The sequence below is a fragment of the Pithys albifrons genome, chromosome 4 (assembly GCF_047495875.1).
Source record: "Pithys albifrons albifrons isolate INPA30051 chromosome 4, PitAlb_v1, whole genome shotgun sequence".
Classification (NCBI taxonomy): domain Eukaryota; kingdom Metazoa; phylum Chordata; class Aves; order Passeriformes; family Thamnophilidae; genus Pithys; species Pithys albifrons.
The window spans coordinates 13,679,751-13,698,738 of record NC_092461.1 but is presented as its reverse complement, the minus strand read 5'-3'; the positions used below and the strand labels follow the sequence as shown (position 1 = coordinate 13,698,738).

At 38.6% G+C, this 18,988-nt stretch overlaps 1 protein-coding gene across 1 annotated transcript in view; it reads left to right on the top strand.

Moving 5' to 3' along the window:
• The window catches only part of PHLPP1 (PH domain and leucine rich repeat protein phosphatase 1), a 144,022-nt gene that overhangs the window by 105,608 nt on the left and 19,426 nt on the right, over positions 1–18,988 (top strand). The window contains exons 5-10 of the mRNA XM_071553510.1: positions 3,963–4,109; positions 4,645–4,875; positions 6,795–6,997; positions 8,622–8,682; positions 10,079–10,174; positions 14,552–14,707. Of these exons, the coding sequence (XP_071409611.1) occupies positions 3,963–4,109; positions 4,645–4,875; positions 6,795–6,997; positions 8,622–8,682; positions 10,079–10,174; positions 14,552–14,707 (894 nt within the window). The remainder of the gene's footprint in view (positions 1–3,962; positions 4,110–4,644; positions 4,876–6,794; positions 6,998–8,621; positions 8,683–10,078; positions 10,175–14,551; positions 14,708–18,988) is intronic.

Genomic DNA, 18,988 nt, shown 5'->3' with positions numbered 1-18,988 from the left:
TGTGTAATATAGTAAAAGCTTTGTTGTTGTCTTAACTTTGAAGGTAGTCTGAATTTGACTGTGATTATTTGTAGATTTTGAAAAGTAACTGCCTAGATTTTAGGTTATTCCTTTTTGTGCAGTGCATTCTATTTTCCTTTTTTAATACATTCTACCTATTGTTTGGTATATAGACTCGAGTCTGTATGTGAGAATTGTTGTACCCCTAATAGTTTCAAAAGCAAGTAGATAGGAGGAACATCAGGATGATATAATGAGGTGTGTTGGTATAAAGGGTAGTGAAGGTACCAGAATTACAGCTGTCTGCTTTTTCCTCTCTTTTTCTTTTTTCCCCATGGAGTTTAAAAATGAGATGAATTGTTTTCATTTATTCACTCAGCTACTGGAGAAACTGATAATTAATGGATAAATTTGTTCAAGTTTCTTGTGAGTTGTCCATAATCAATCTTTATCCTCAAACTAAGTGGCCCTCTTTCCTGAGATGGACTTTTTTTTGTGTGATGTGGCATGAGCTAGTTAGTTGTCTGAATGAACAGGAGTCGTGGTGAACACCAGCAGATCTTCTTCCTCCTCTCATCTATGAAAAACTCTTCTTTGCCCAAGCTGGGGAGGTCTGCTGTTGACCTTAAGTTATGCAAAGCCTTCCCCTGCAGCATTCAAAAGAACCTCCCTAGTTGTTGAAAAACAGTCAACCTCTATTCATCTGTCTCAACAAGTTTAGCAGGGCAAGAGGGCTGGAATACTTCATTTTAATTGTCTTACTACTTTAGGGCCTTTAAAATTATACCTTTCGAGAAGGGAAATGCTATGGTAGTATTTCTGACACTAGGCTAGCTACTTCTTTAGTCAGTAAGAAATTAATGCAACTGCAAAAATGGAATAAATTGCACCTTTTATTTCCAAGGAGAAGATGCTGTACTGTGTAATGGAAATTCCTCTACTGTTCACATTGGGTAGCTCTGATTTTGAAATTAGCAGTTCATTGCTTTGTCATGATACAAACTTCTCTTGTAATTTTGCATATGTCAGACTAAAGCCTCGTCGTTTTGCATATGTCAAACTAAAGCCACTGACAGCTTCAGGATTAAGTGGGCAGTTTGGGGCTCAATTACAGCAGTTAGTATTCAGTCAGATTGCTTGTTTAAACCCAAGGTTTGGCAATGCTCCATAATGGAAGTGCACCAGCCTGTTTGTGATGTGATAATAGGGGAAGCAAGTGGCCAAAGATGAGAGGTAGACTTAGATCTTAACTTTGTGCAAGTGCCTGCTAGTTTGGCTCAGTAATGTTCTGCACTTGACAGTGCTCCATGAGAAGAAATGTGATTTTAGCATTTTGTAAATATCTCTTTTTGGCCAGATGTCCTACATTTATCTCTTAACTTTAACTAAGCTTATGGTGTCTGTTTTTCAGTGTTTCTTAAATGTGATTTAACAATGAACTTTAATTTGTGGATTTTTTGATGTACGCTTTTATGTGCATTGTTCAGCTTTTGTATGAGTTTGTCCAAAAATGAATGTACTACTCATGCTCTCTTACATCCTACATAGAACTGTTTACCAGTTCAGTTTGTGTCTTTAGTAATTAGATTACTCACAGAAGACCATTAATAAGCACACATTACAACATAGATTAGGGTAGTAGAGACGTAATTCAGAGACAAGTGGGAGGGGGAGATTCCACCCCCATACCCTACACACACACACACTTTGACCTAGGACAGTTTAAACACAAGGATGTATGTGGAAAACCTTGAAGCTGAACACTGCATTGGAGTTAGTTATTGTATATCTTAGCTTCCTTTATCACCCACTGCCCCAGTCCTCTTTCCTCTGTTTGTTCTTCTGTAATTTTATCTCAAGATTATATTTGGAGTCTTCTAGTAAATTGTTTAGTGTATAAAATCCCTGAGACTATGCTTTTGAGATGACAGAGTGGCACTGGTAAAGGCTGTAGCCTTGGTGTGATTGTTAAATAAATTCATTCTTTTTTCATGGTTGACTTGAAAATTTGAAAGATTATATTTCGATGTTTCTCCAGTACCAACATTTTGACTTAATATGCCCTTAATCTTTACTACTATTTTTGTACTTACCTAGGTATTGAGGAAAAAAGTATTCTAAAGGCCTCAGAGGCCACTACTTGGAGCACTCTTGTTTCTATTTGCAGTTAACTTTGAGGAAAATGTGGGACAGCTGTTCCACCACAGGAACACCACAGAATTTCAAAGCATTATATCTATGGCCAAATCTACAGTTAGCTTCAAGATAAATGTGGGATTGTGTGTTTCAGTTGTAGGTTCAAGATATTTAGGCCCTTTCTCTCAAAATGGAGAAACATGAAGGTATAGTGTTTAAAACATACTTTCTGGTTTTTTCTGATTAGCAGCCTATACTAACAGCATCTGGCTTACCCCAGCCTCCTTTTTAGTTTACAGTTCTCCTCTAGGGATAGATTTTTCACTGTTTCTGCACAGTAGCTTTTTTTTCCCTGCAGCACCAATTTGATTGCAAGATTTCCTTTAGTCTCCATCTAACTCTCTTCCAAACTTCTGCCTCCAACATGGCACAGGATGTTCAAAACCTGTGATAACTCTGGCAATGATATTTCCTTTCTTTTTATTCTGCCATCATTGCACCAAAATACTAATAGAGAGTACAGCATTCCCTTACTTGCTGCAAACGTGTGAACACTAAGTATGTTTACAGTCTGTCTTTGGGGCTCAAAAGCCCTCACTGAAATACAGTAAGAAGGTGCTTCTTTACATTTTCACACCGAGTTTTAGTCAGTAACATGAGCTTGATTTAGGCAATACTAAAGGTATGTGCAAGCTGGTTGCAGTAGGTGCCAAGGATTTCTAAGTCTTTGTTGCTTGATACATTTTCTGTCTGTGTTTTCTGGTTAAGAGGACAAAGTTCTCTGAGGTAAGAATGTGCTCAGCCAATGCAGAGGCTATGGATGCACAGGTACATGCAGCTGGAGATTACTTTCATGTGGAATAGCAACACTTATAGGTGTAGTTTCGCTTCCATTGCCAAGTTATATAAGAGCTTGCTCATGCTAATAAAGGACTTGAACCTTAATGAAGGGAAAGTTAAGTACAAATAAAATGTCCTGGTATAAACTGTGCCAGAAAAGAAACTTCCGTCTGTCTCTTGAAATCTGACAAATCTTTTCATTAATCCTTGTACTTGACTTTAGGCATACCTCCCAGTGTTCATCAGGCAACCATAATAATGTTGCTAAACATGCAAGCTGACTAATTGGATTGTCTCCTTCTTGGGTTTTTTTGTTCAAATGGTTTTGGTCATTTTTAATAAGGCAGACACATGCAAGTTGTTTTGTTGGCTGATGTGGTAAATCAAGGGGCTTTAAAGAGCTCTGTGACATGTCAAGGACAAAATTTTGACACCTGTGCAGACTTGACATTGCACTTAATCGATTCTGCACATTTCCCAGTTATATTTAAACCAGTGTATTCTAATGAGAATTTTTGGTTCAAAGGCAAGCAGGACTGGACCTGAGCAGCACCACAAATATTTAGTGTTCAGATAGGCTGAGGTTTTCCTGCACCTTGTAACCTGTGTGACAATGTTATTTTAACTAGCAAAAAATGCGTTCAGAAAAACGGCAATGCTTTAGTACAGGGTGAGATTCCACAGAAGTGGCACGTATCATATGAACAGCAAGGGGTCTGTTCTTTGTTACACTCACTGGAAAATATATTTAATGTGTTGTTCAGGAGGACCTGTTTCTCTGTGCCAGCTTAATGTGAGTAAGAACACTTCTTACAAGTGGTGTTGAACTTGAGTGTCTAGTAGTTTCCCTGGTTGTTCAAGCATATAAACTAAAAATGCATGTGATTTGCATTTACATAACCAAACTTGCCTTGTATTAATTATGGTGAAGCAGCTTGGTGTGGATTACTTACTTGGTTCCTTTATTTTTTCTTATCTCATTTTAGATTCACCAAGTTGAAGAGCCTTAACCTTTCCAGTAATAATTTAGGAGACTTCCCACTGGCAGTGTGCAGTATCCCAACTCTGTCTGAACTCAACGTGTCCTGCAATGCCCTCAGAAGCATTCCAGCAGTTGTAGGAGAGATGCACAAGCAAGTACTTTATTAAAACTTAACATGCACAGCCTGATAATAAAGGCATCAAGCAGTTTCATGACTCTACATACCCTTGCTATGAGAAACAGTTTAAACTTACTGGGTTTTCTCAGAGCAGATTGGCTTGTAGATCCACATGAAAGCAGTTCTGGATGGAGGGAAAGCACACTTTGTGCCTCGAAGCTCTTCCAGTTCCCAGCATTTGACACAAGTGGGTCACCTTCATGGTGAAGAAAATCTTTAAAGTTCCTTGCTTATGTGCTTCAGCTGTCATGCAAATCGCAGTTCTGGAGATGTTTGAAGAAATAACTATCTAACACAGCCTACATTTCATACTTGCCAAAGCTTCTGATTATTTGGTGGCTGTCTTCTGTAGCAGATGTTAAAGCATTATTCTTTACATTTTTCTTTTTGCTGCCCTTTTATATATTTTGTGTCAGTGTAACTACAGCATATTTGCGTGTTTATAGGAAGGAAATGTGGTTTAACAGATCACTCACTTTCTTCACTCTCCTTTCCCTGCCCCTAATAGCTTGCAGACATTTTTGCTGGATGGCAACTTTCTCCAGTCCCTGCCTGATGAATTGGAGAATATGCATCAGCTCAGCTATGTGAGTCTGTCCTTCAATGACTTCACTGACATTCCAGGGGTACTGGAGAAGCTGACTGCTATGGATAAGCTTTGTATGTCAGGAAACTGCATGGATACCCTGAACCTACAGGTGTTAAAAAGGATGCCTCATATTAAACATGTGGATCTAAGGTAGGTATTAGGAAAAAGGGAGAATAAGTGAGCCTAAATTATTGATGTTGAAATAGCTTCTCCTTGGCTGTCAGAGTAGCCCCCAGGTATGAATCCCTTGTGTTAGTTCACTGAACCATGTTTCTCGTGGTGTTATGTAACTCACAGCACGTGCCATGTCCTAGCACTCTTCTTTGAGGAAGCTGGGAGCATTTAGGGGGATCAGTAGGTAGGAGGGTGAGTTATGGAGGAAACTAATGATTGCACCAAAAGATCAAACAAAACAGAGACTGGAACGCTGTGATTCCTGCAGTTCTTGTGGCTGCAGTGTTAATATAATATCGTGGTAGTCCCTGACCCAAAAGCTTCTATCTAATATGTTACATATGTGTGAGATGAAGAAAAAGGCAGTGAAGGTGAGGACAGAAACAGATATCTTAGTATTTCTTAGTATGTTAAAAGGCATTGCCCGCCATGAGTAATACTATTTTATTGATGCCCTCAGAAGAGTTGAAACAGATCATTATTACCAATGCTATGGTATGAGGTGGTTCTTTATTCGTATGGTCTTTGAGGAAGCCAGCTGCTGCAATCAGCTGGGCAAGGCTCAGTTCAGAGCCTGGACCATGACATACAAGCAGCAGTGAATTTTGGAACCACTTAGTTAAGCTAAAGTGAGATAAAACTTTCTTTACTGCTGTGTAGCTGTCCAACTTTGCAGTCAAGGGAGAGCCAGCATAAGTTAAGAAAATAGCTAAAACAGGTAGCTGAATGCTGAAGCATTTCAGGTAGGGTTAAAATAGAGATCCTGTGGCTGACCTGACCATGAATTCTTAGCAGTGCAGTTTTAGCTCTTTCATTGTCTGCTGCACCTTTTCTGCACCAAGCTATGAATGGTGGTTCTTTGTGACACTACCTGAAATAGTGAATATTGTATTTGCTGTACAGTGTAGTGCTTTGCTTCAGCGATCTCAGAAGGAAGCACTGCTTGTAAATTGAAAGCAGAAAAGGTAGAGTAGTTTTCTTCTAACTGGAAGATGTAGCTTCCCTAAAAACACAACTGTTAATAGAGACGGCAAATCTTGGAAAGCAAGAGCAGTAGCATAACTATAGGTATTTATCCATACTAGGGAGGGCTGGGCTGGCTTAGTGGACCAACAGAAGTTAATGTATGGATTTTGGTGTTCTGGTGTAGCTGGGAATTTGAAACTGGACTCTTTGGAGTGCTCTGCAGTCTCAAACATTGCTGATTTATAGATTATCTCATTCAGTTATAACTTCTAGGGAAGTTTGTAAGTATTGGCAATGTCAATGCAGTCAATGCACTGCAATGAAGTTGTAATTAAAATCTGTCCTTTTTATCTGACAGACCCACTCATCTTGGGGTTTTGCTTTGTTTTTGTTCAACACCCATTTTCAGTTCTCTGAATTTGCTAGCTGTGAAACGTGGAGAGACAAGATGCAAATATATCAGAATTCATAAATCTCAATTTGGCCTTTCAATAAGACAAGAGGCTCCCATAACTGCAGGTTACTCGTATCTGCCAGGTTTTTACAGCAGATGCTCCTGATAGAAACGGGAGAGGTTTTGTTCTTTTCCCAATTTTTGGATACAAGTAACAGCCAGATCATCTTTTATTTTTATAGAAACACTAACAGTAACACTTAGGTTCTTGCAGAGCTTTTCATTAGTTTTCAAAGTAGTTTAGAAAGAAACTTGGTGCCATCATTCCTTTGTCATGATAGATAAAGCAACAGAGTGGATCTGTCCTCTTTTTCGAATACAGTAACAAAGGGAAAAATATTAAATACCAACCTTGATCAGAACCTGAAGGTGTGCTAGTTTAATCCAGTGCAACTGATTGACTGTAGAGTGGGCATTTGTTTGTCAATAGCAGCCTGCCACATAATGGCATGTAATCTCCATTTTTGTCTGCAAGATTGAATTCAATTAGGAGATTGGAGGCCGATGAAGTAGATTTTCTGCATCATGTGACTCAACTGGATCTAAGAGACAACAAACTTGGGGAGCTGGATGCGACAGTTTTTAACAATGTTGAAGTGTTACACTGTGAACGGAATCAACTGGTAACCCTCAAAATCAGTGGATATTTTCTCAAAGCACTGTATGCTTCCTCGAATGGTGAGTGCATTTTCAGGGCAGCTGTGGTGTTGTCATCTGATTTCTGTTGTTGTATCTGGTTCTCTGTGGAATGCTTGTGGAGTGCAGTCCATGTCATCAGGAGGCTCTTGAAATTACCCTGTATAAAAGAGTTTCACATGTTCTGTGTCATGCTGCTGGCAGTTCTGACCTTCAAAAGTGACTTTATAATAACACTGTGCTATTGATTTGGAGGTCTAAAAACTGTGAGAACCTTAGAATTTGGGCTGAAATTCTTCTGTGTGTCATTAGGGAAGGCTCCTAATTTGTCAGTTGTTTTGTCTGTATTAATGTGTTGCTTTACTAAGGCCAATAGGGAATTAACTGCTTCTCCCTGCATTGAGAAAGTTTGAATAAGGGGCCACTTGTGAGACAACTAAAAGAATATATATATATGTTTTGCTACTACTTCTTTCTCCCTATTCTAGGCAGAAAACTACAAAATTTATAAGTAACTTCATTTGTATTTGATAATAAAAATAATGCAGCCTTGTCCAGGTGAATAACTTGTGTGTTTCATTTATAGGATCTGTTTGATCTGTCTCTGGAAACTACTCTTACTTAAAATACTCAGTTTGCACCACCATTTTTATCACTTGGGGTAGTTTGGTATGGAATAAAGAAAATGCAAGCTCAGAGAGCTGTGAATTTGATGAACAGTCTGAACTGCCTTTAAAAGGCTGTCATCTTAATGATATTCAAGCCTGTGCCTTCATTAAGTATTCATGCCAGGATCTTTGTAGCTGAGAAAAGTCAACATATTCTGAGCATGCGCTGCACAATGTGGGCTGAGAATCCAAGTCAACCCGTATCTTGAAATGAACTGCCTGTTTGGCCTTCCTGTTCCTCCTGGCTATCCTGTCTTTGCATCCTCAGCCATCTTGTTTTATCTCATCTTCCAAAGAAACTGTGATTCTGGTTTCAGTTTCATTTTACTGGATTTTTCTCTAGGCTTAAATAAATATCTGAAGGTTTTTTAACACTTAATACTAAGCATTAGCTACCTTAGAACCTTAGGATATGAACTATACTTTGATTGCTTTAATAATAACATTTCTAGCAGTAGTCAAGGTGATATGAAAGATCTGTAAAGCTGCCTCCATCTGGGAACTCCACAGGCAGGTAATATGATGAAAATACTCTGTATCTTGCCATGACCTAGAGTATTCTGGTAATCTGTAACTTGCTGTTCCAAAGTGGGAAGCTTCCCTTCCCATGATTGTACCACTAGTGACCAGTGAAAAAAAAGAGTGGGTTTATGACTGCCTCTTCTCGGCAGAGGGTGATGGAGGAGAAGTTATAGTTCTGTGACAAAAATGGAAAAATGAGCATTTGCCATGAAATTTTTAAAATCCTCCAGTTTTTCCTCTCTGATCAGTTATGCAGTTTCTGTCATAGCAAGTACAATGTACTAGAGCAAATGTACTAGGACATAATAAAGAAACAGAACTGAGTTCCTAAAGCTCCAGATCTTCAGAAATTTTTTAGGTTATTGACTCACTCTGAAATCTCTGGGTGTTAGCTCTTAAAGTAATTCTTATGTAACAGTCATTTAAGTGCAAATCTTTGTCACCACTTTTGTTATTATATATATTTTTTCCTCCAGAACTTGTTCACCTTGATGTGTATCCAGTTCCTAATTGCCTGGCTTATATGGATATTTCTAGGTAAGGGTATGTTTTTTCTTGGACCTGTGAAATGCACTTCAAAAAGGCTTTTATAACAATGACATTCACTAATATCTTACTGAGTGGGAGTGGGGGCAGAAATTGGACCCTTGGATATGAAAAGACTGATTTGCAGAGTTAGGGCATGGGCTCTTTTTCTACTGGTCAGTTCTTTCCTGTTTCCTTTTCACAGATTCCTATTATTATTATTATTATTATTATTAATTATTTATTATTTATTTTACTGCCAAAAGCAAAATGTATCTTTATAGTTAGAGGAGAAGAGTTTCTATGATTTAAAGGTTTCCTGTGTTAGAGAGTTATAACACAAAGATTCAAATGTAAACCAATCTGAGACATGCAGGAGTTACTTTCTGGATGTGGCTCCATCGTAAGCCCAGTGTAGGTGGTGGTTTGATACTTTACTCATTAGTTTGGCAGCTCCTGCAGCTCATCGTTGTTTCTGCAGCCCTGGCTGCTTCTGAGATGTCTGCAGTTGCCATTTGAAGGCATACACAAATTTCACCAGGGAGGTGGGATAAAGGAAGAAATGGAAAAGGGAGTGCTTTAGTTTGTTTTGCGATTTCAGGACTAAACAAGGAAAACATGTTTACATGTGCTTGATGGCTGCCTTATTTAAGAAACTACTTATCTGCATTAGTAGTAATAATCTTATTCATTAAAAAACCTGCTTAAAGCACACAAGCTATTGCAGGTAATCCCAGCAATTAGTGAGTTAACCTGGGCTAGTGCAATCTCCTCCATGTATCTTGTGCTATCAATTTTTGTCTTTAAGGCAGGATGCAGGAGTGCCCCAGAGTTGCATATCTACATGTTTTCAGTGCAATATTTGGAAAAATTTGACTCCAAGACCTTAATTTTCTGAAGGGTTAGGTTCTATGAAGACACATGCAAGAAAAGCAAAACAGTTGGCTTAAAGATAGACAAAAAAAATTTTTGCTCTATTCAGTGAGATAGCTAAAGAATGGTAGAGTGGATTTGGGGATTGAATTTATGAGGGATCAAAGAGTGTGTTTCAACTGTGTAGGGTGTGAATATCTTCTCAGAAATTTTCTTTTCCATAGAGAGACTTCATTTTTGGTGCTCTGATACTCTTAATACTTCCCTGATAATTTAGAAGCAGTTTTTTCCGTTTTCTTAGTGACTGCTCATGTAGGGAGATAATAGTGCTGTTAGCTTTCTTGTCCCCCCACTAGGACTTGACTGCATTGGTAGTGCCCTTGCAAAAGGAGGAATGATACAATCTCATAGGAAACATGCTATGTAGCAGATTTGTTTCCTGCAGATATCTGTATCTCCCTTGAGACTCTATTCTCAATACCCTTTACATCTTGATTATCGTTTAGTTACACCCCTTTGTGTTCTTTATTCTTAGAAATCACCTGGAAAATGTGCCTGAGTGGGTGTGTGACAGCAGGAAACTGGAAGTGTTGGATGTTGGCCACAATCAGATACGTGAGCTGCCTGCCCGGTAAGTCTTGCAGACCAGTTGCACAATGAGGAACAGGATAAGCAATTCAGAAATAATTGCTGATTCAGTGTTTAGCTTGTTTCAGTGACTGTCATGGCTGTTTTATCTTTTGTTTGTTTTGATTTTTACTTTGTGGGGTGTCATCATGCCTCAAGCTTCTACCCAGTCTTTCTTCTTTTACCTTCATGTGGAGAAAGTAGTGCCTTTGAACTCCAAATGAAAGCTTTGAAGCTGGTCATGTGGCTGTTCAGGCAGGAAAGCCCTTCATTTTTCATACTCAATATTAAATGTTTACATCTATAACTTTGTGTGACAGTTCAGACATCCAGTACTTGTGACTTAGTTCAGTGATGCCTCGAGTCTCCAGTTCACAGCCATGTTTGAGTGAAAAAGAGTTTAGAGAAGTTAAAGCCACATTGAGCAAGTAACACCCTGCAAGTAGAGCAATTGCCTTCTCTACAAAGATGATCTCTTTCCAGGAGCCTAAATTTAAATTTGATAATTACAAATGATAGAAAAGAAGTGAAAAGGAAGCAAAAGTTGAGTTTAAATAATGAATAGGTCTTACAATGTTTTTTACTAGAGAGACTTGTTTCAGGTGAGTATAAATTCCTGCCTTCACTGGAAGAGAGCAGTCATTTTGACTGTTCCATACACTGCAAAAGAGAAATTGTGAAAGAGAGAGTGTTGGGAAATTCTCCTTCTCTTAAATTTAGAAGACAGTAATAACCTATGAAACAAAGGAAGTATAACAAAGAGGAACACGCTGGGTGCCTCAAACTACAGGGGGTCTGGAAGCACACCTTACGTTCAAACTTAGTGCTTTTTCTAGTTTAGAAAGTCCTGCCCATCAGGAGAGGACTTTCATCAGATAATGCATATTCATCAGCTTGCTGGTCTTGCTGTAAGAGGTGTCTTCTCCAAAGGGACAGGGGGTGTTATCTCTCCTTTATTGGTTGTGAAGAATCGCCCTCATACTAGGTGAAGGGTCTCCTTTGTTCACAGAGACCACCATGTATCAGAGGCCTTTGTGCACAGGGACCTCTGCATGTTTATTTTAAAGTACTTGGTTTTTTCCCTCCCCGTCATAAAAGGCCCTCAGTGCCAGGTCCTGACAGTATCTGGTACCTTAAAATCTTCATGGTATACCTATAAATTTCCTATAAAATCACAGCAATATAAAAAGAAACCCTAAATAAAGGACAGAGATCCTGTTCTAACGCAACTAATCTTGCTTGTAATAAGATCATGTTACTTTATTTCTCACAGGAGAACATACTAGGCACAAATGGTGAAAATGCATGGGGATATGCAGAGCCACTGAAGATAGTAGATAGCTCGTATATCATGAGCTATTAAATATTTTCCATAAAGACTGTACAACACAAAAGAGCATCAGAAATCAAGAAGGATAGTTTTCTGCAGATTAGATGAATGTGTAATGTGGTAAAAATTTGGCAATTTTAGTGTCAGAAATGGGAAGAGAATAGATTTCAGAATTGTGAGCAGAAAGGGAGATCAGATTTACCAGGCAAACTAACAGGCTAATACAGAGACTATTAATCTCTGTTTTTTCACACAAAGTGAAACTGTGCCTACTCAAAAGGTGGGGGTGTGACAGTTCATTTGTCTTTCATTTGCACTTCATAACAGCCAGGACTATCAAGGCATACCAGATATCTCTGAGAGATTAATGATTAGCTGAAATTCAGTACAGTCAACATACCACTTGTCTCTCCTGCCATCTTATCCTTAACCTCAGGAAATATCTTATCTTTGAAAGCTCTTCTTTGTAGTATGTGTCCAGATAGCTTGGCTCCTAATAAGTCAGTTTTAAGACCCTGTTCCATTCAAAAGACAAGCTTTGAACATCTATTAAACTTTAGGGAAATTTGGGCCTGGACTCAGTTATAAATATATCCACAGTATTTCACATGGCTAAGTATCAAGTAAATGTAACTGCTCAGTAAATGTGTTCATGTGCGTTGCTGTGTGCTTTTCTTTCTACATAGAATAGCACCCTGAAAACCTGTGAAGTTAGTGAGCAGGGCTTTCCTAGGAGGCTGCTTGCAATTCTTAAATGTTCGAGGCTTGAGCGACCAGCGGTTTCCTGTTAGGTGAAGGCTGCACCTAATCTAAACAAACAATTGATGCTTTGTGTTTGCCTCTTGAAACAAAAAGTTATCCTTAAAGACAAGGAGTTTAAGCAGTTTCGGTAGAGGGTTCTGTACTAATGTTTTTGTCTCAAGAAAATGGAAACAGTGTTCTCTGGAGTGTAATGCAACCATTTGAGCTTTAAAATTATGGGAAAAATAACAAAAAGGGTACTTAGTCTTAGCTATGCAGGACAAATGCATAAAATTGCTGTTGCCAAAGATGCCCCAAAGAGAAAGAAAGAGTTGCCATAATGACCTTGTTGCCACCAATTAATAGATGAGTGTATGTGTTGTATGTATTTTTGTTCCTTTTTTTCTCTGTTTTTTTTTAAAAGGTCTATTTGAATTCAACATTGTGTTCTCTTGAGGAGCTGCTTACTAAAGGAATTGGTTTCATTCTTACACCAAACCATGCTTTCTCAGAAGATACTGATGTTGAGTGAAGTGCTTGTTCTTAGAACTTACTGACTCCACCAAAACTTCCAGTGGTAATTGGGCAGGTGCCCATATGCTGCCCATATGGAAAAGGAGTCCCAGCATCTTGGTTCCCTGCCCAGCTTAAGACTTGGGCATCCCAGGCTCAACAGTAGCTCATTTAGTTAAATGCTGATGTTTCAACATGTTTTCAGGCAACCCAGATTCTTTGGTGCTTGTGTAACTTGAAAAATAAAAGAAAACAGATGAAAAAACCAAAACAACAACAACACAAAAACAACCAAAGGCTTACTCAGTTCTTCTGAATTATGGAAAAGTGAATCGCTGAGGTTTTTTGCCATGATTGGAAGTACTTTTTTATTTTAAAATGGTGCTGCCCCCACCCATCAAAAAACCCCCCAAAGTGATAATTTTTTGTTGTCAACCAATTCTGCTTTCTCCTGTAACGTTTAGTGTTGATGGTACTGGACAGTCTTGATTAGGAAAGGATATAGAATAGAAAGGCAAATCCATAAATAGGAGAGATTTTCAGGTAAAAATAGAGTGAAACAAAAATGATTGAATAACGAAAACATAATAGATAAGCTTATCACTATGGTAATTCTTTTCACCCTGTGTTGAGTCTTCTGGAATGATACAGCTAGCTGTTGACTTGGATCCGTGGTCATAATGCAGACTGTCCAGCCAGCTGAGATAACTGTTAACACTGGCATGCTTATACAGAGCATGACTGTATCTGTCAAGGGGAAAATCCTTGGAGTACTTGATTGATTATTTTGGCACAATAATCCAATGACCTGATGCATTGTAGGGAAGGGGCAGAGTGTGTTCTATCTGGGTCATTGTGACAGAGGGAAGAAGATTTTTACTTTAATGCTGAATAATTTGAAAGTATTTGATTGAAGCAGGTCAGCATGTTGTACAGGCTCGCCAGATTAAGCAGGACAGTAGTGGACATGTAAGACAAGTGGCAGATGAAGAATTATCTTTTTTTCTTAATTTGCTGGAAGTAGTTTCTGTTCAAAATCAAGAGCGCTCCATTTTTGGTGTCTTTAGGTGCAGATTTCAAATGCCTTATTACAATGTTTTGACAGCAAATTTTAGCTATACTGTTTGATCAAAACAGCTATTTTTATGTTGCACTCTTCTCCCCACCCTTTCTCCCCTGGACACACAAGAAATGGAGCAAAGGGGATGGGACTTCAGGTCATGCATCACTTGTAAAAGCTCAAAAAAGTAAAGCTGATTAGGTACATTTCATTTGCCATAAACTGGAAAGGAGGCTCTATGTTAATCTGGTATTAACAGAAAAGAAAAATTGTGGAGGTGGAGAATTGGATTGGATTATGAGTCAGCACATAATGAGTACAGCACTGTGAAGTTTGTGGGGTGACTGGTGATTTCACCCCCACTTCTGAAGTTCTTCCACTTTCTAGGGGGATCCCACATGTGCAGATTTCTGCAGCCTTTATTGGCAATTACCTCCTTCACGGTTGTGCCTCTATATTCATATTTTATACAATGCAAAAAAATAACCCTTTGTCACTACTTTCACTCCTGAATCATCCATAAACCTCCTTCCCTGTCTCTGAACAACCTGTTCAAGAAGTTGGTGGAGAGTGGGAAGACATTCTTGGATCTATGCATAATTAATATTGTGTCTGCTTATCATAATCAGTTGGCTGAATTATTCTTGTAATGAACTGTGCTACCATATCTAAATGATCAAAGAAAATCTCCAGTTCAAATTTTTCTCATTTTTGGGGTTTTTTTTATTTCTCTTAAGGTTGTTTTACAATAGTAGCTTGCGTAAGCTACTGGCAGGACATAACATGTTAGGAAGGCTACCAGATCGGCTCGAGCGAATGCAAGTGGAGGTCTTGGACGTGCAACACAACCAACTCCTTGAACTGCCATCTAACCTGCTTTTGAAAGCAGACAGGTAATTGTAAAGAAATTTCGTCTTTTTTACATGTGTGTAATGAACCTTCTTTCGTGTGTTACTTCCTAGCTAAAAGGGTTAATCTGAGGCTCCCCTAATTTGAAAGTTGCCGAACTTTATGTGGTAAGAATAGATGTTTGTCTAACTCGCCAAAACACATTCTTTTTATTCTGGTTTTGGTGCCTTATATGGTTGCTTCTTTTTTCCACCAAGCTCCTTCTGAGCACCCACTTCTTCAAATCTAATTGTAAAGTGAACCACATGCTATTTTCTACTATACACTGAGAGGGTTTAGTGGCAGTTTCTTTAAATACATATTTCTTAGACTTGTTTGATGGAGTGTGAAAGCTTGTTTTTCCCCTTCAGTCAGAGACTAGAACTTATTTATACCTGTCAAGCAAAACAAAATCAATGCATAAGGCTGTCAGAATAATTCAGTTATTTCCTTATCCTTGCTTGGTGATTTTTCTAATGCTTTTCAAATATTTGTCATAAATTTAGGCAGTGTCAGCACTTGATCTGTTTCAGGATTCTTATTTTTATGCTGCTGTTTCTTTAGTATCAAAGTCTTAATAGTTTTTTTTGCTGGATACTAACATATCCTTAAGGTGGCTATGACTGAAATACGGAGGGATGGTGGGTGGGCTGCCCCACTTGATGTTGGCGTTCCTTGCACCTCTGTGCTTCTGTGTATGTTCGTGGGATTTCTGAGTGCTCAACACATGCATAATTTAACAGTTAGATTGTGTGCTATAGGATTTAATTTCTGATACTTCTGTGACAAAAGGAATGCATAGCTCCTGGCTTTTTTTGAGAGGTGGAGAAACAAAATGGGGTGGTGATCTTATTGGCAGAGCTCCTCTCCCAGTTAAGAGTATTGCAAAACCCCAATTTTATACTGTTGTTAATTCTGTCATGAGCCTCTGGTTAAATTTCCTGGAATTCACTTGGAGAATTAGGGTGGTAGTTGAGATGCTCTCTAAATAAACTCTTCTAACTGTCCCAAGTTGATATTCAGATCCCTTCACTTGGAAAGGAAAGAAACCTTTAAGTAAGTTGCAGAGAGCTATTGGCATCTTTGAAAGCTAAAAGAGGAATAATTTTGTAAAATTTCTATTAAAAGCAGGTTGTACTTCCAGGAGGATGTATTTTAGTGCAGTTTTGGCAGAGAGAAAACCTGAGCTTTTTGCACTGCAACTCGTCTGTAGACAGCTCTTTTTTTTTCCTTGTGATGCCAAAATGAACAAGTACAGGCTAAAACCAGGAATGGGAATAGATTCCCAGAAGTTTGCTAGAAGTGTGCAAAGAAGACCTAGAATTAAAGAACATACTGAATTACACTGTTAAATTGTGTATTCAGGCTTGGGGATTTTTTTCCCTCTGCAACTTTCAAGCTGTACAGGGCACATATTTTCAAGGTCTTAACGAAGTCCTGGACCATCACAGGAGATAAACAGAGCTTACCTATTTTGGCATCTCATCACCACCACAGCCTCCTTTGCTTGTGATGATAGTAGAAGCAGTTGACTTGGACAGGGTTTTCCCCATTGATCCCTACCCCTTCACTTGTTAGATGACATGGCTTGCAAATGGCTTGTCTGTGGAGATGCTCCTATGGCTGCTGCAAAAGTGAGAACTATGAAGGAAAACAGCAGTACAGATTAGTAGATTAGTGTACAATGAAAGAGTTTCAAGTTTGGAATTTCCAACAGGAAATATCTTTCTTCTTACTTTGTTTTCAAATGCTTGCATCTTATCTGCAGCAGAGTGTCAACGCAAATGGGTCTGGGCCAGGGAAAGATATTCAGGGGATTATTTTGTTTTAAAAAGGTAAAATACTTCTCCAAGCATTCCCTGTGAAGCACAATCTGTACTGCTAGACGTGCCAAGAGAATTGGTTTTCCTGAGTGGTCTGCCATGGTCTTTACTCAGCATGCAATGTTGGACAAATCACTTTACCTGACAGAACCTTTATGCCTGCATAAAATTACTTACCTTTTGCAGCCTTAAAATGATTAGTTTGGGGCTTTTTTGAAAGGTAGTCAGCTCTGTGCAACTGACAGATGATCTCTTGTCTGGGTACGAAGTCTCATGCTGTGAATTATAAACGCTTTCTCAGTCCTGAATGTTTGACAACGTGGGTGTGAAGCACCTTGGGCTCAAGTACTGGTGGGCTTTAACATCTAGAACATCTGAGGAGGAGAAGGAGATTGGTGCATTGATGCATGAAAAGGGAATATCACTTTCACCAAGGAAAACACCCCAAAAATACTGAAAAATACTGAAATAAAGTCAAATGAATGCCGAGTGTTTGATGCACATTCTTGTGTCACAGAAATGCTTATCTGCATTTGTTTCTTTGTTGATAGGTGAATGATTTGCAATCAGGTACATTAGAAACTGGGGACATCTCAATTAATAAAATAGCTAAAGATAGGTTAGAAAGTAAGAGCTGAGGAGATAGCAGCAGTTAAGTTGTGTTTTTTGCAGTCCATCAATAGCAAGGGGATTAATTTCAATGTTTCTGTTCTTTATTTTATTGGTTAATTTTTTAAAGAAGAAATACCCTCTTTTGCATTGGCTGGCAAAACAGCCGTGATGATTTTTTCCCCTCTCTTTTTTCCCCACAGACACACTTAGCAGACAGGATTCTTCCTCACACATCTGCTACCACATTCATAAATTATTTTAGTATTAGACAATCAGAAATTGAGGGCATGTTTCTGCAGAAGACACCAAAGAAGAAATGTCATATTTTTATTGCTCTGTATTAATGGAGATCGCAGGACATAGGCCAAACTGGAGATCTTGATTTCTCTGCATATTCACTTTTTGCAGCTGCGATGTTCTTTCCAACTCTTATCAGTACTTTCAAGCTAAACACAGTTCTTTTGATTTGCTGCTGCTTCACCACTGAATGCAGTTGTCTGTGTTCCTCCTTTTAATGTCAAACATTCCTAAGCTTTTTGGAAAACTTTTATTTACCAGCAAGGCAAGTTCATCAAACTACCTTAGAAAGTGGTGAGGAACTGAGAGATGCTGTAATCTCAGAATTGTCTATATTCAGCTTTTGTTTTTGCTAGAGGTAGGTATTGATGACTCAGATAGGCAAAGTTCAAACCTTGATCAGAAGCCTCTGGGTAGAAATAGGTCTTTTTGTAGAGTTAGATCCATGTTCTTGATTCTGGTCTGTTCTTTGGACAGTCTTATTGTGACTTCTTATTTTGTCTCTTAAAGAAGTTAAATCCAGCAAGGGACTGTACTTTAATACCTCATAAAACCAAAGGTGACTTACGCTAGCCAGAGATTACTGTTTCTATTACTATACCAGAGAAGAATATTCACCTTGTCAAAGCTGAAGAATTCTGACATCTCCCTGCCAGTGCCTTCCTTTTTTCCCTAATCTAAACCGCTCTTTTAGTACTTGTTAATTCATGCTTTCCTCGCTATATTATGCTCTGGCATGTGTTCAGGCTGCTGAATTCAGGTCTTTGTAGTGAAGCTGTAGTTTTTTTCATAAGCTTGTGGTATAATGTGTGGGTGGAATTGGAAAGGGAAACAATTAATTTTGAACTGAGATTTAATACTTCACATTCTACTTCCATCTGATAAGCAGTATGGGTGGGATATCTTCAAGGAATATGAATCAGTTTAAGTTCATGCACAAGAGGGATGGGAACAGTTGTGCCCAAGTAAATTCCCACTCCTCTGGAGGGCATTTATAAGATGTGCTGTCTAAGGTAGCAGCTGGTGTATTGTGCAAGTATGAAGAAATAGGGGAATGGAAATAATCTGGAGGAGGACTTCTGTGTTAAATCACCATGAGGACAAACCTGGTGGGCAAGTACAGTTTTAGGTGGTGCTGGGTTTTTGTTGGTTTGGGTTTGGGGTTTTTTGTGTTTGGGTTTTTTGGGTTTTTTTTGTTTTTACATAAGATTGTAGCACAGAATTGAAAAATTTTGGCAGTAGCAATCTGCTGTTCATTCTGTTCTTTGGCCAAAGAATGTTGTTCCTTTTTTATTTCATTTTTCTTTCTAAATCCAGACAATATCTTGAAAGAATTCTCGTTTCAGAATATTTTTGCCATTTTAATGTAACAGCTGGCCAAAAGGAACATGTAAGTAAGCAGCATACTCATTTCTGAAAGTTAATTTAGTTCTAATTATGTCATCTACAGGCAGAGATTAGTGTGTAACTATTCTGAACCTGGCTGTCAGTTGTTTAAAGTGAGATACTGTGCTGCCACAGAGTTCCTGTTCTGGGCTGTTGACGATATTTTTT